Below are 17,630 nucleotides of genomic sequence, written 5' to 3' on the forward strand. Positions count from 1 at the left end.
GTTAAGCAGCAAAGTTTGGAGAAAAGTAGAACACCACAAGATTTTCCATAAAGTTTTGTATGTGTGTTTTATCTTCTAATTTTATTTATTAATTTTTAAAAATTGGGTTTTTTTAGAGAGCACGCACACAAGTCAAGGAGAGGGGCAGAGGGAGAGGGAGAGGGGGAGAGAGAGAGAAAGAGAGAGAGAGAATGAGAGTCTCAAGCAGGCTCCATACTCTGCATGGAGCCTGCTGCCAGGCTCACTTCCACAGCCCTGGGGTCATGACCTGAACTGAAATCAGGAGTCAGATGCTCAACTGACCAAGCCACCCAGGCACCCCTCTTTTAATCTTAATGAGATTCTTTCATTAATTCTTTTTTAAGTAAATAATCTTTGTCCCTGTAAGGCCTGTATTCTTTGATGTTTTTACTGAACTTGGCCTTATTCTTTTACTAATACCTTCTTTATAAACCCTTTTGCTTGAGATATTTATTTTAAAGACCTTCTAAAATAGCCTTTTTCTATTTTAGAAATGATATTTTGGTGAGAGATTTTTAAATGATTTCTTATGACATCACTATGGGGAAATCTACTTTAGAAGACCCTCACATTAGTAATGTTGTAACAAGTCTGTTCTAGAGTTTCCTCTGAGTGGGAAAGTATGAATACCCAAAACAATAATGGGACAAATTCAAAGAAGAATTAGGTACTGTAAGCTTTGGGTTTTTTTTATTTTTTTCTTATCTTTAATTTGTATGTTACAAAATATAGCATATGTGCCCAAAAGTACAAAAGAAAAAAAAAAGTACATGTGCAGTTTAACATGATTATTGTAAAACAAACACCCATGTAATGATCACCCATGGAAGGCAATAGAAAACATTGCCAGTACCTAAGGTCTCCCCCTGCCCCTTCCTAATTAACCTCCCTTCTCCTTAAAGGTAATTATTCTCATGATTATTGTGGCAATCATTTATCTTCTTGAGTTTTTTTCTGTAGTTTTATCAGCTATTTTATCAACTATTTTTTCCTACCTAAGAACTTTCATACAAATGGAATAATAATATCCTTTTTTTTTGCCCTGCTTTGTTAACTTGACATTATATATGTGAGATTCGTCCTTGTTTCTACTTATAGCTCTAATTACTGATTTGTGTTGGGTCTTGTTTTTTTACTTCTAGATTTTGTACTTCAGCTGCTGATATGAAAATAAGGTTGTTTACTTCAGACCTTCAAGATAAAAATGAATACAAGGTATGTTGACAAGTATACTTATAACTCTCTATTTTAAAACATGTATTACTTTTGCTTTTTTAATTGAATTTATCTCAATTTAAAATGACATTTAATGTCATCTTACTTTATTTGACTCTGTTTTAGGCTATAGTAAGGACTATAGGTTATAGATCTGGTAGCATTTATTAAAATATTACATAGGCACAGCAAATGAATGAAAATTAGAAATTCACATTTCAGTATAGTAGTAGAGTAATAAACATGAACACACATAGAGTTGAGTCAGACTTGAAGAGAACCAACAATTAGCACAGCATAGGGCAAGGTGGGATTACAAAGTGCTTAAGGTCACAGACACAGGAGGCAGACTACCAGGGTTTGAAGCCCAATTCTACCGCTTTAGTAACAGTGTGACTGGTCAAGTTCCCAATTTCTTTGTGCTCAGTTTCTTATCTGTAAAATGGGGATAATCATAGTATCTGCCTCAAGGACCATAAGCATTGACAGAGCTAATTCATGTAAAACATTTAGAATAAAGCTTTGTGTATAGTAAGCCCTATATATATGTTTTCTATTAGTATAATAAATAACCCTGTAAAATAAGACAAAGACAAATACCGTATGATCTCAATTATACATGGAATTTTTAAAAGGCAAATTCATAGAAACAGAGTATAATGGTGGTTGCTGGGGGATGGGGGAAATGGGGAGATGTTGGTCAAAGGGTATAAACTTCCAGTTATAAGATGAATAAGTTCTCAAAAAAACAAAAAACAAAACAAAAAAAGATGAATAAGTTCTGGGAATCTAATGTACAGCATAATGAGTATAATGAACAGTATGTGTTACATACCTGTAAGTTGCTAAGAGTAGATCTTAGGGGCACCTGGGTGGCTCAGTCAGTTAAGCATCAGACTTCGGCTCAGGTCATGATCTTCTCATGGCTCATGAGTTCAAGCCCCACGTGAGGCTCTGTGCGGACAGCTCAGAGCCTAGAGACTACTTCAGATTCTGTATCTCCCACTCTCTTTGCTCATGCTCCATTTCGCTCTCTCTCTCTCTCTCTCAAAAAATAGACAAACATTTAAAAAAAATTTTTTTTTTAAAAACGAGCTTTGAGCTTAAATGTTCTTGCCACAAAACAAAACTGGATTTTTGAGTTGTTGTGATTATGGGCTTCTAATACTAACTGTCCCCGGTGATGGCAGTCACATTGAGGAAGTGAATAAAAACCTTAGAAGGTGAAATCCATATGTGTTTATTAGATAAAGAGTGTGCAGAGCAGTAGATGTGAGTTAAAAAGTTGAGGGGGACTCTATCTTAGTACCCCTAGAAAGTTCTTCTAGCTTTAATTTTTGCTTAAGCTTTATGTAATAAAAGGAGGTGATATGAGGACAGGTACAGTAAAAAAAAGTGTGTGTGTGTGTATGCGTGTGTGTGTGTGTGTGTGTGTTTGTAAGAAATGCATACTAGAAAAGAAAGATCAAGCTAATAGCTGTGTGTTGAATGATCAGCTTCTTTCCAAGATAAACCTTCCAGAAAAGTGGGTGTATAAATCATGCTTTAAAAATAGCAAATTGCTTAAGAAATATTTATAGAAAAGGGAAGCATGCAGTGAAAGCTTTTAAGTCAGTGAAGTAAAAATATTAGGTAGGAATATTGTAGGTTATTTTCCGGTGTACTTATTAACTTCTCTCCTTTTATCAGATTTTGGAGGGCCATTCAGATTTCATTAATGGTTTGGTGTTTGAGCCCAAAGAGGGCCAAGAACTTGCAAGTGTGAGTGATGATCATACCTGCAGGTATGTTGCTTATGTTAAAGCCACATTTTTCAATTTTCATCTTATTTTAATGAGAATTACATTAGAAAAATTAGAGAAAATTTAATTTGTATATTTACTCCATAAAATGTTATAAAAGAAGTATACTTGGTTTAAATTGTAAGCATGACACAAACATGAGTTTCACAACTGGTAAGTTGAGTTCTCATCCCAGTTAATGGAAACGTCCCTTGCTGACGCATAGGTGCCTCTCTGCCTCTTATTTTAGATGTGTACATTTATGAAATTTAAATATATAATGGGTCAAATTCTCCAATATCGGGTAAGATCAGTAGGATACTAAAAGGCAATTGCCATACTGTGAAGTTATTTCACAGATCCTGTCTGAAAGTTGTTTAATAATGAATTGCAAATCTCATTTGCTAAACTAAGACTCATGGGAAATTTCCTATTCTGACAAATTTGGAAGTCTCTATATTAAAGGTTTTCTGTAGGGGCGCCCGGGTGGCTCAGTCGGTTAAGCAACCGACTTCAGCTCAGGTCATGATCTCGCAGTTTGTGAGTTCAAGCCCTGAGTCAGACTCTTCTGACAGCTCAAAGCCCGGAGCCTGCTTCAGATTCTGTGTCTCTCTCTCTCTCTGCCCCTCCCCTCCTTGTGTGTACTCGCTCTCTCTCTCGCTCTCTTTCTCTCTCTCAAAAATAAACATTAAAAAAATTTTTTTTGAGATAAAAAATAAAGGTTTCCTGTAGATGTAGTGCATTTAAATATCACATTCTTCCACCTCACCCCAAGTTTGGAATGGATGAGGTAGCTATAACATTTTTTAATAGTGCCTAAAGCTGGAGAATATCACAAGTAAAGAATAAGATGAAGAGTAGGAGGTGGAAATAAGCTGAGGAGTCAGGAGTGAAATGAGGGAATTCTATAGGAGTGCCAATCACTTCATTTGCTTTAACAGTACTGTGAGGAAAAATACCCCACAGCTGTTATTTTACATAGTTTTAATGTTTGATGAGGCAATGACAAAATCATTAGTGTTCATAAACACTTGTATATATATAAAACCATTAAATATGTGTCTTTTCACATTGGAAGTAAAGCCACGAGGAACTTGTTAAATTTTAATCATAACAGCTCATCCTTTTAAATTTATAGAGTCATAGGCCATTATTCTTTATGTACTGCCTGTTAAAATTTTCATGTCAAGGACATGAAAGATTTACATGCCATTAAGATTTTAGGGCCTCACATGTTACAAAACCAAGTTTGTATAGAGAGCTGAAGAGTAAATGGGACCATTTTTAAGGTAAAAGTTAGAATAGATCACTAGATATAAATAATGACATTTTAGTTCTGTAACACATGGACTTTCCTAATCACAAGCATTTGGAATAATGAAACCTGAGAAGGGGGAAAATGAGCGTCTTTGCAAGCCAAGGAACAGCCTCTGAATAGTGAACAATAGCCAAAGACCTGGGATTACATTCAGTGGTCTATTATTACTTTTTTTCTTGTTGTAGAATTGGGGATTTTTGTAGACTAGTAAAATGGTCCTAAAATTTTGGGGACTGAAAAAGGGTTGCCAACTTTTTATTTTGTCAAGTAGTAAGAATTTTAAAATGTCTACTGCCTTTTATTATTACCATCATTTTCTGAAAGTAAGAACATTATTGTTCTAAAAAGGAGAAAGACTTAACTTCAAAGTAAGTCCTTTAAATAAATTTAACTTTAAAAAAAAAAACTTTGTTGCACCTAATTGCCTTATTTTGCTACACTGCAATCAATGATGTTATTGTTCAGCAAATGAATACTCTCCCTCCCCTCTTCCCATGGAAGGAGATTTTCCCACTCCATTGGGCTTAGCTATGTGGCTTGTTTAGGCCAACAAAATGTTAGCTGGTATGATGCAAGCAGATACTTTATCTGATTTACCTGGTTTGTCTTGACCTATTGTCCTCTGTCTTCTGTAAGATGAGAGTGGCCTAGATAGCCACTGGTCCCAGAATGAGAAACACATAGAACAAATATGGACCCATGTGGCATTATGAAATAGAGCTTCCTACAGATTCATGAGCAAGAAATGTATGCTTATTTTTCTTAGCCACTGAGATTGGGGGTTGATAACATCATTTTAGCTGTAGCTAAGGAGCTAAATTTAGAATTTGTCAGCTTAGTTCACCAATCAGAAGTAAAGGATAATTCCAATTGGCTATTAAAGTCAAATGTCTTGGTCCAAAAGCTTAGCAATATAGATTAAAACTTTTAAAAGAAACAGCATAAATCAAGAAGTTTAAAGTAAGGAAGAGTAGTAGGTATCCTACACTTTCATAGTAACAAAGGAAAGAAGGAATTCTGAGAAGACTACAATAGAAAAACATTTCAGGGGTGCCTGGGTGGCTCAGGTGTTTAAGCACCTGACTCTTGATCTTGGCTCAGGTCATGATCTCATGGTTCACAAGTTCAAGTCCCACATCCAGCTCTGTACTGACAGCTCAGAGCCTGGAGCCTACTTCAGATTCTGTGTCCCCCTGTCTCTCTGCCCCTCCCCTGCTCATATTCTGTCTCTCTCTCAAAAATAAAGAAATATTAAAAAACAAAAAAAAAGAACTCAAATCAGTAACCTAAGTTTATATCTTAAAGGAACTAGAAAAAGAACAAAGGAAACGCAAAGATAGCAGAAGGAAGAAAGTAAAGATTATAGCAGAGATAAGCAGAGAATAGAAAACCACAGAGAATTAAAGACATTGTAAGTTGGTTCTTGGAAAAGATTTAGCAAAATTGACAAACCTTTGTCTAGACCAAGAGAATACTCCAATTAGAAAAATCAGAAAAAGTGGGACATTACTACCAACCTTACAGAAATAAAAAGGATTTTAAGAGAATGCTATGAACAGTTACACACCAACAAATTAACCTAGATAAAATTCTGGTAAATTCCCAGAAACACAAAATTCGCAAAACTCAAGAAAAGAGAGAAAATCTGAATAGACCTATAACAAACAAAGAGATTGAATCAGTAATTAAAAGCATCCCAACAAAGAAAGCCCAGGACAGGATGCGTTACTGGTGAATTCTGTTAAACATTTAATGAAGAATCAACACCAGTGTCTCAAATGCTTATAGATAATAGTAGAGAAGGGAACATTTTATAACTATTCTATGATGCCCATATTATCCTGATACCAAAGGCATTATAAGAGAACTGCAAACCAATATCCCTTATAAATATTGATGCAAAAGTCTTCAACAATATCTAGCTAAAACTAGAAAATGCTTAGAAGATAACATTTTGTACTATAAAGGGTAGAGTGAATATTTCTCTCTGACTCCATGCCAACTTAAATAATTTTTAAAATAAATATCTTGATCTATGCATATTTTCTGATGTTTGACTTTGTCATTTCCAAGAGAGACACAGTATTATAATTAGCTAGATTTATGGCCTTAGGGACATCATTTCAAAACGGTATATCCCCTGAACAGATTCATAAAGTTTATGTATTTTATTGAAAATTGCCAAATTCTGAATCAGACAAAATGAAGATAGTTCTTACTTGTACTAGCATGTCACTCTATCTGTTAACAAATCGTCACTTGTATAAAGGACAAACAAGTGTATTCAGACTCAATTAATATAGAGACTAGTCCATTCAGTTGACAAGTATCAAGTGTCTAGTATGTGCCAGGCACCATGCTAGCTAGGTACTTGGTAAGCACTGACTTTTTTTCCCCCCCCTTTGGGGGTTGACAGGGAGGTCGAAAGGCAGTGAACAGTAATCACTGACTTATTTTTAAACCTGTGAATAATCATTTCAGACGAAGGCATTTCAGGCTTCTCCAAGAATCACGAAGATATTTTGTTTTCTATAAGTGAATTGCAATATTAATAAGCAAAAACATTACTAAATATTTTATTGAGTGCTTTACTGTATATTAACCACCATTTACCTATGTAAATTTAATTAATTTTTACAACAACTCTGAGATAAGTACTATTTTTATGCTCATTTACATGATGGGGATATAAGATAAAGAGAGGCCAAGTAATTTGTGGAAAGGGACAGAGCTGTTAAGTAGAGGAACAGGAGTATCAGGCAGTCTGACCCTAGTACCTGCACTCTTACTCATCTGGCATGAGAAGACATATTTGTATCTAAACTATTTCAGCTCTTTCTTACTTCTCTACATTCTGTGATATAATTTCATTAATTTAAACAATGAACCACAGGGCTACTCATAATCTGAAATGTTATTATAGAAGATGAGAGATTAAATTGTAATCTAAAATTTCATCTAGTTTTATATTCTGTGATCTATGTAGGTTTATAAGAAAATTGAATTCTCATTTAAGTCAGCAGTTCTTATCAGTCCCAATATCCCCTTTTTAAAATAAATATTTTATAATGCCCATATACAGTCATAAATGAAACTCATAGAAAATATAAGCTATCAAAATATCTATTCACAAAAAATTATTTTAGTGCCTTGTACTATACATTTCTGTAAAAAAGAAAACTAATTGTTACAGAATAAAAGTGTGGTGTGTATATACTCAGGTAGTCTTTGTCTCTCTTTACAATGAATGAAGTTGAATATCAGAAAAACAAGATGATAGGAAAATATAAGGCAGAGACAAGGCTGCCAAATTTCAGGATTCCAGGGATATGGTTTTATGAAGTACAATGTAAATAGTGCCATCTGGAGTTCTGCAGTGTCATAACTCAGTGTGTCTGAGTGAAACTACGGTTATTAGACTAAAACTCATGTCCATCTTAATAGAAAAAAGTGAAAGAGGGAAATAATGTTTTCAAAGTAAAAATAACACAGTCTTATTGTAGGATGTCAAGTTGAAAAACTAAGGAAGGATAATATTCTTGGAAATCAATCAGTTTTTATATCGATAGTATCAAAATAAATCACTGTTATTCCATGGGATGGAATACTAACAAAGATTGCAAAAACTTTATCTTGTATCTTGAAATGCTCCCGCCTTTAGTGGGATTTCTAAATTTCATTCTCGTTTGATGGATTAATTCATTTAATCCTCAAAACCCTTATGTGGTAGGTTTTCCCCCTTTTACAGAGGGGAATCCCAGGCAGTCTTGCTCACTACATTATGCTGTTTCCAGTTTGACACTTTTTAAGTTTTCGTCTTTTAATATTACTGAAAAAGTAAGTATTCAGGTAACCTGTGTGTTCTGTTCAAAATTAAGCATTCTGTAGGGCTTAATAAAATTGACACAATTGTGGTTAGAGTCACGTCTGCAGAAGTGTTATCTTCCGCTTATGTAGAGTTTATAATGTTGGAAAGATACCTTTGCTAAAACATTCTATACCAGTTCTTGAAAAGATGTCATGTTCCTTCTTCCTACTTCATTAGTGCAGTTTACAGATGAGGAAGGAGAGTAAAGAGAAACAGACTTTTCTAGAGGATAAGGAAAATTATTCTAGAGGAGATTGCTATGGCCTTTGCACTAATAAGGTATTTTTCAGGGTCAGCTTTGCTTTACTACCTTAGAGTCAGTCATCATAGCATCTGAGTGCCCTTGTGGCAGTACTCAGTGAGTGAGTAGGAGAAGGAATGAATACAACTCTGTACTTGTCACGTCTTGCCACCACCAAACAAAGCATCTGACAGGAGATGTGTTTAAGAAAAGAAATTCCCAAGTAAACAATGGCATTGCTAGCCATTCAGCCTCATGTTCGGTACCATCTCCTTTATGGCCCTCATCATGTCCACCATATGTAAATATTTACATACACATATATATATACACACATACATGTGTATATGTATGTATATGCATATGCACAGGAAAATGTCACTACTGGTGTTCAGACTTATGGCCCAGCATTCTCAAAAGAAGGTTAAAGTTATTATTATATTTGAGAAGTAAATAAATACATATTCATTTAGAAAGACTTATTATCCCATACCTCCAAAGGAAGGTAAAAATGGTGTTTAAGTATTTAATGGGTTAAGCTTATTATTTTAAAAACTCACTAATACAGAACATCTCATTCCCAGTCATTGCCAAATAACAGATGTTCTTGTATATTAAAAACAGTACCGTTCTGTAAGAACAAGTCAGATCAACAAGTATTTATTAAACACGTTTAGTATAGCCAACATTTAGTACTTTGGGGGATACAAAAGAAATAGAAGACCCAGTACTCACTGTAACTACAAAGGATGTCAGAAGTAAATCTCTTTCCTCCTCCACCCCCCCAACAATCTTTTTAAATATTAGATAAAATTTATGGTGAAGGAAAATTGGCTTCTAGAAACCAAGAGATTCTTAGTTTAAGACTAAAATAATAGAAGCATGTAATGTGCCATTCTTTGTCTATAAAACATGGGACATTAGTAGTTGTCATGTTCTAGCTGTCATCATTTTTAAAAAGAATGGGAAAGGGGATAGCATATAAAAAATAAAAAATAAGATTTTTTTAGGAATGTAACCAAATCATTGGATAAAGGAATACTAAATTACCTAAGATATTCACTAAGCCAATTGTATTGTTTTTTGAAAAGTTATACAAGAGGAAAAAAAATGTTTATCAAATGTCTTCTGTGAACCCCATGCCAGCCAAGTTCTTTCCATATTACCTCTGTTTATGTACGTTCGAGAGTCTTCAGAATCCATAGTTAAGATGGTGTTCTGACCCACCCCACCCTACCCCTCCCTGACCCCAACTGGGATCACAGAATATGCAGTCTATTTAAAAATAGTCCTTGCAGGAAACAGAAAGAAGGGGACTGAGAGCCTTCAGTGAATTCCTATTCAGGAGCAAATAAACTTTGCCTAAGTAATTCCAGGTACAAAGTGAAATCGGGAAAATTTATATTATTTATTATAATGTTATGGTTAAATAAATCCAGAAATAAAGTTCTCTGCTTGCCTTCCAAAATTCCATGTAATTTTTTGTAACATTTTAAATCAAGATCAATTATTGCACAGTTATAACAAGAGCTTTAAGAATAGGATAAATAAACAGTTTGTGTTAGGTTTGGTAATAGTTTACCTCCCTTGTGTGGGACATAAGGATCTGTTTCTTTATAAGAACTATCCAAAAGTTATACTAAAATCTGTTGATCCCATTTGCAGACCTTTTTCAATTCAGTGCAGTTAAATAGTATGCAAGATTATAGTAGAGTAAAAGTTAGAAAGTGATACAAGACTTTTCTAAACTTTTATATGATCAGGTACTGGTCACACCTCTCTCTAATATTCAACTCTTTGTTCTCTCTTATGTGCTCCTGTAGATGAAATCCAAAACCATTACCACATAAATTGTATTACCATATCAGTGATTGCAGTAATTTAAGCTGGTTTTATGTGGCCCTCGTGTGGTTGCAGGAAGTGAATTGTATAAATGAGAATCAGATCCATAAACATTTTTCAGGTTTGTTTTGAAAGTCCATTTATGTCACTAACAAGGAGTCCTTTCCCTCATTTATAACATATAGTCAAATTTTAGGTTCTAAAGTTTATCAAAATTTTTCTTGGAAATAATAAAATGCTAATATTTCCTGGATAGTATTACTGGTGTTTATGTTAGTTAAAGGAAAAGTTCTTTTACTTTGAATTCCTTGAAGATGAAATCATTCTGTATGATCTGTTTGAAAACTACCATATGGTGTTTCTTTGCGTTGAGAGTTTAATTTTGAATTTATTTTTAAATGTGACAAAATTTCTCAGAATTCCTATCCTTCAAAAATCTGTCTATGTAAGTTAAGTAAGATGTTAATTCTCCCCTGGGGCAGCCTCACCTAGTTTCTCACCTCTGTGATGATAAACTTGTAGTTTCTGCTGAATTTGTTTGGAATTTCAAGAAAACAAAATGAAGCAAAAACATATGAGCTTGTAATATTTTTTTTAACTCTTCCAAAGCTTTGTAAAGATTTACAAAGGTAGATTATTTTATGTATGGTATAGTTGGTTTATTAGTGTTATGTTTGAAACAGGCTACCTTTGTCTCCCCTCCAAAGCACACATAGTCTTTGATTATTGATTCTTTTTTTGACTCATTATTTTTTGTTATTGGAGGATAAAATAATAAGCATATGCAATTATCTCTCATTTTCATCCTTACTATTCTTCTTACTCTCAAGTCAATAAAATTTGTGGTGGTCCATTTCTTTTATCATTAATACTTACTAGTTCATTAATACTACTTGCATACTAGGCTCTAACATTAGGAAAAAAAAAAAGCTGAATTAGTCTAATCTTATTTCTGAATATATTTGAAACACAGACACATACTGAAAGTACCCTGTACAAAATTCTTATTTTATACTCTCATGCCTTTTTGTTGCCTCCACTGTTAAAGGCTTTTGCCCAGATGACAAAGTTTATTTATTCACTACTCTAACCTACCATACCCACTATGGAGATTGGCCCATCTTAACCCTAGATTTGTGCTTTTAGTTAATATGGTTTCCCACCTCTGAACTCCTTTTGCACCTAAAACCAGACATTTTAGCAGTAAGTTACTTTGTAATTTATTTCACTTCTTCCTAATTCTGCATTCACTTACTAAGGAAATATACTATGTCTTTCCCTTTTTTGAATTATCCATAGTGTGATGTGTAACTTAGTGATTATTTGGAAATGGTAGGGGAAAATCTTCATTTTGTTATCACAAAACTCAATGAAAGAAGTGTTTGTTGTCTAAGAGTATTGGAAATCCCTTTCTTGCACCCAGTAACATTGTAAAGTACCTTCTCCTCCTTATAACTACATCTCAGCATTACTTTTTTTTGCTTGCTTTCATATTTAATTAATCAGTACAGCAATTCATGTGATCCAGTCAAGTCTTTTAGAAAGATTGCGGTTAGTATTTTTTGCTTTACTAGTTAGAGAAGGCCAGATGGATACAGATGTGTCATTTAATGTCATCCATTCCTTCTTTTGTGTTGTCAGAAACATTTGGTAGCAAAAATTTCCTTCTACAATGAACTCCTTACCAGACAATGAGCTGCCAATTAAAAAATGGAGAACAGGGGCGCCTGGGTGGCGCAGTCGGTTAAGCGTCCGACTTCAACCAGGTCACGATCTCGCGTTCCGTGAGTTCGAGCCCCGCGTCGGGCTCTGGGCTGATGGCTCAGAGCCTGGAGCCTGTTTCCGATTCTGTGTCTTCCTCTCTCTCTGCCCCTCCCCCGTTCATGCTCTGTCTCTCTCTGTCCCAAAAATAAATAAAAACGTTGAAAAAATATTTAAAAAATGGAGAACAAACAAATAAAAGAACAGAGTATTACCCAGGAAATTTCCTTTCAAAATCTCAGAGGGAACATCTCCCTCTATTAATTGTAATTTAAAAGACCCTTGAGAATATCTAGGATAGCTGCAATATGCCAACACCCAATTTATGGGATCTTTTTATTAACTAAATAAGGATACTTAATGTTCGGCTAAAAAGCACTCAACCTGAAATAAGGCAATAATTTTAAGAGTAAACTACCAAAAGTAAAGTAAGTATAATTCATAACCTTAGATCTGGACAGCTGTCCATCTGTATATGTTACAGCTAAAATCTAAGAGTTCCACTGAGGACCACAGAGTTGGGATGGGTAGAGGTATTTGTTATAATTATAGTCACGTTGGTTCAAAACTGTCATTTATTTTATTTTACTTGAAGAGTGATGCTATTTGTACTCCAGTGCCCTTTGATTTAATCCATAGTATTGGCTTCTCAATATGTCAGTAAATTAATTATACTTTCAAAGCTTTTTCTTTGAAATTTCCCATGCAGACATTTAAATAGGTATACAATATATTTCATATAGCTCCTGATTTTTGCTCGTTAGTTTAACTTGATAATGTTATATTTTTATGCTTTTATAAATAGTCCATTACCTTTCCATATGCTTGGTTATGTGTATTAAGAACTCTATGAGGGGCACCTAAGTGGCTCAGTCAGTTAAGCATCTGACTTGATTTCAGCTCAGGTCATGATCTCACAGTCATGACATTGGGCTCCATACTGAGCGTGCAGCCTGCTTACGGTTCTCTCTCTCCCTCTTCCTCTCTCCCTGTTTGCACCTTCTCCCTCTCAAAAACAATTAATTAACTAATTAATTAATTAATTTAAAAACTGAAAAGCCTATGAACCCTTACAGCTTTTATTGTGATGCCCCACTTTCCTGAAAAGTATGTATCTGTGGTTATAATTAACTTTAAGTAACTTTATTCATTATAAACAGATTTATTAGCAATAAATTTGGAAATATTAATATGAACTTTCAGTTCTATGAATTTTTCCCTGTTACAATAGAAACTCCCTTATCTGACATGGTCTAAACCTGTAATTCGTTAAACAATAAAAAAGTCAGTAAACTAATCCAACAAAATTAAAAGACAACCTACTGAGTGGGAAAAGATATTTGCAAGTGATATATCTGATGAAGGGTTACTATCCAAAATATATAAAGAACTTTTACAACTCAACACTCCCCCGTCAAAAAAAATCCAATTAAAAAATGGGCAGAAGATATGAAGAGACATTTCTCCAAAGAAGACATACAGGTGACCAACAGACACATGAAAAGATGTTCAGTGTCACTCATCATCAAGGAAATGCAAATCAGAACCACAATGAGATATCACCTTACACCTATCAGAATGGCTAAAATCAAAAACTTAAGAAACAACAAGTGTTGGTGAGGATGTGGGGGAAAAGGAACCCTCATGCACTGTGGATAGCAATGCAAACTGGTGCAGCCACTGTGGAAGACAGTATGGAGGCTCCTCAAAAAATGAAAAATAGAACTACCTTACAATTCAGGAATCACATTACTGGATATTTATCCAAAAAATACAAAAACACTAGTTTGGAAAGATATATGCACCCCTGTGTTTATCACAGCATTATTTACGATAGCCAAACTACAGAAGCAGCCCAAGTGTTCATCAACAGATGAATGGATAAAGAAAATTAATATTACTTAGCCATAGAAAGAATGAATTCTTGCCATTTGCAACAACATGGATGGAGCTAGAGAATATAATGCTAAACAAAATAAGTCAAAGAAAAATACCATATGATTTCACTCATGTGGAATTTTAGAGACAAATGAACAAGGGAAAAAAAGTGAGAGAAAGGAGAGAGAGAAACCAAGAAATCAACTCTTAAATATAGAGAACAAACTGATAGTTACCAGAGGGGAGGTGGGTGGAGGGTGGGTGAAATAGGTGATAGGGATTAAAAGTATACTTCTTGTAATGAGCACTGAGTAATATATGGAAGTGTTGAATCACTGTATTATACTAATGTAATAGTGTATGTTAACTACATTGGAATTTAAATTTAATTAATTGATTAAGCTAGTCTCAAAAAGTGAGTAAACTCGGGAAATCATTTTAAGAGACTGTCTACTTACCTTGTTCTATGAAATTTATGAAAATTTGCCAGTTTGCTAATTGCCAATTTTTTTTTATATTAGGCCAAGACCTTTTATTCCACCCTTAATTTATGAGTCTGTTGATTAGCACTGGACCTCTTTTTTGCATGAACCATACCCATAATACAGATTCTACAATGAAAACATTTGCTAGGCATTCTTAGTTCAAAATTATCTAGGCTTTTTACTTTTATTGCTTAATCTTTTGTTACTTACACACCTGCCTAATTTAAGAGCATTTTTTTTAGTTAGAAATTTACCTTTAGTTGGTGGCCTTCAACTTCGTTTCATTGAAACAGCTCTTTCAGATGCTCAACATCGCTCCTCATCAGGGAAATACAAATCAAAACCACACTCAGATATCACCTCACGCCAGTCAGAGTGGCCAAAATGAACAAATCAGGAGACTAGATGCTGGAGAGGATGTGGAGAAACGGGAACCCTCTTGCACTGTTGGTGGGAATGCAAATTGGTGCAGCCACTCTGGAAAACAGTGTGGAGGTTCCTCAAAAAATTAAAAATAGACCTACCCTATGACCCAGCAATAGCACTGCTAGGAATTTACCCAAGGGATACAGGAGTACTGATGCATAGGGGCACTTGTACCCCAATGTTTATAGCAGCACTCTCAACAATAGCCAAATTATGGAAAGAGCCCAAATGTCCATCAACTGATGAATGGATAAAGAAATTGTGGTTTATATACACAATGGAGTACTACGTGGCAATGAGAAAGAATGAAATATGGCCCTTTTGTAGCAACATGGATGGAACTGGAGAGTGTGATGCTAAGTGAAATAAGCCATACAGAGAAAGACAGATACCATATGGTTTCACTCTTATGTGGATCCTGAGAAACTTAACAGAAACCCATGGGGGAGGGGAAGGGAAAAAAAAAAAAAAGGTTAGAGTGGAAGAGAGCCAAAGCATAAGAGACTCTTAAAAACTGAGAACAAACTGAGGGTTGATGGGGGGTGGGAGGGCGGGGAGGGTGGGTGATGGGCATTGAGGAGGGCATCTTTTGGGATGAGCACTGGGTGTTGTATGGAAACCAATTTCACAATAAACTTCATATATTGGAAAAAAAAAAAAGAAACAGCTCTTTCACATTCATATTTTATCAGCTTACATAATACTAATTATGTAATTATACTAATAATTAAGCATGGGTTTACACCACTTACAAACAGTGGTTTGCTAAGGAAAAAATCCATATTCCCTCTTGGTAAGTCTATAACAAATGCATGTATAAGCTTATTAGAAAATAGCCTTCTTGTTCCTGTCAGTTGTAGAGGAGTCTGTCAAAGGAGGTCAGTTAAGACCTTTTCCTATCCACGGTATTCACTACATTTTAAAACTGATGTAAGTTTTTCCATACATAGGTACATGAAAATAACATGCAAGAAAAAAGGATGATTTGAAAAATCTGTCTTACAAATAAGACCAACTGCAAACTACCTTTTGCCAGTCAAATGATTGTTGTTAAGATTGTTTTCGTCAGAAAATTTGTCAGAGACAGTATAGGTTTTTTTCAGTTGGTAATTTAAAAAGATGTGGGAAGAAAAAAGAAAAGGTACAAGCAATCTGGAAAGCCATTTGACAAAAACTGCTAGAGTTCAACTATTTATAAGCTATAATCCGTCAATTCCATACCCAGGTATATACTCGCGGGGGGCGGGGAGGGGGTGCATGTGGATGTCTGTATTCACTAAAAAATATGCAAGAAGATTTATAGCAACATTATTACTAATGACTAAAACTGGAAACAGCCTAAGTGTCAGCAGTACAATGAGTAAATACATTACAGGGTACTTAATTCGTGGAATACTATCTACAACAATGAGAGTGGACAAAGTACAACATGCAATAATGTTGGTAAATCTCACAAAATCTAACCATAAGTGAAAAGTCCCAGACCAAGAAAATACATAATATATGATTGCATTTGTATGATGTTCAGACCTGGCAAAAGTAGGCTATGGTGTGCTTTTTGTGAGAGAGCAAGAAAGTGTAACTAGAAGGAAGCACAAGATGACTTTTGGAGCTGTGGAAATACTCTGTCTTAACTTGGGTGCTATTCTCTTTGAGCTGTATGCTTAAGATATATGTGTTTTTATTATGTATGGTGAACTGCAAAAAAAGAAAAGAATGTGATTTTATCTGATGGAACTAATATTAACTACATGAAGTAATAACAAAAATAAGTTGAATTCTACAAAGGGATTTGTGAAGAGCTTAATTATGGAATCTATCAAAAAGGGAAATAAGAGTTAACAACTTAAAGTGTACCATATGTAGCTTATTTAGTTATAACTCATTTCAAGCCAACTTGTTGTATTTTGCATACTTAGTGCTTGGATTATGCAACCACTGAGAATTATTTAATAAGCATACAAATATAAATGATAAATTACTTTATCCTAGTCCTGTAAAGTAATCTGGATTGCCCTCCTCATTTTTTTTAAGTGTTAGGTTTCTGTTCAGGATAAAACACTATTTAAAAATTAGACTGAAATTTGGTTCATTGGCCAAAAATACACTTCATTAACTGACCTCCTTTTGTAGAATATCTTTATTGAGAATTTTTACCTCTGGTTTTCCTCATTTCAAAGGAAAAAAATCATGAAAATATTCTGGTACTCATTTATTCAATTTATATAATGACAAACAAAAATCAAATACATATTAGAATAAGATCAAAAGAAGCCTTAAACCATTCTCCCTCTCATGAGACTCACTGAATTTGCAAGACATTCATATTATTTCAGTAGTGGTACAAATATATGCTAGCCCAGCACTTTATTATGCAAGAGGCAATAGAGAAGAAAGAAATATTCAGTTGCCATAATGAATAATCTTATTCATTGTGGGGAGTGAAACACAATTGCATAAACCATTAATAAATGTGATTCCCCTCTTCAATTAAATTGTAGTTGTTTCCCTTGTGTAGTAAATACAGACGAAAAGTGTTGATTTGGCAAGAGAAAAGAGTATGCTTCTAAAGTATTTAATCAAGTAGCTAATCATTTTGAAAAACATTTATGTTAGTTTATATGTTAACTATAACATTCCATGATTGGAGACCCTATAATTTCTACAAAGAAGAAAAAATATTTGAAATAATGTGATTTGACACAGAATAGCAGCATTGTCCAATAACTATGTCTATTTTTTTTGGAAGTAAATCTTTGCCTAGACTTTAAACATATATTCCTTAAGTTTGTTA

The 17,630-nt window shown here is 34.3% G+C and overlaps 1 protein-coding gene across 2 annotated transcripts in view; it reads left to right on the top strand.

Moving 5' to 3' along the window:
• NUP37 (nucleoporin 37) overlaps nt 1-17,630 on the top strand; it is a 42,352-nt gene that overhangs the window by 12,944 nt on the left and 11,778 nt on the right. For both annotated transcript variants that reach the window (XM_025926794.2, XM_086712516.1), the window contains exons 4-5: nt 1,164-1,236; nt 2,926-3,020. In XM_025926794.2, coding sequence (XP_025782579.1) covers nt 1,164-1,236; nt 2,926-3,020 — 168 coding nt within the window. The remainder of the gene's footprint in view (nt 1-1,163; nt 1,237-2,925; nt 3,021-17,630) is intronic.

The sequence above is a fragment of the Puma concolor genome, chromosome B4 (genome assembly GCF_028749965.1).
Source record: "Puma concolor isolate L17-30 chromosome B4, mPumCon1.1.hap2, whole genome shotgun sequence".
NCBI classification, from domain to species: domain Eukaryota; kingdom Metazoa; phylum Chordata; class Mammalia; order Carnivora; family Felidae; genus Puma; species Puma concolor.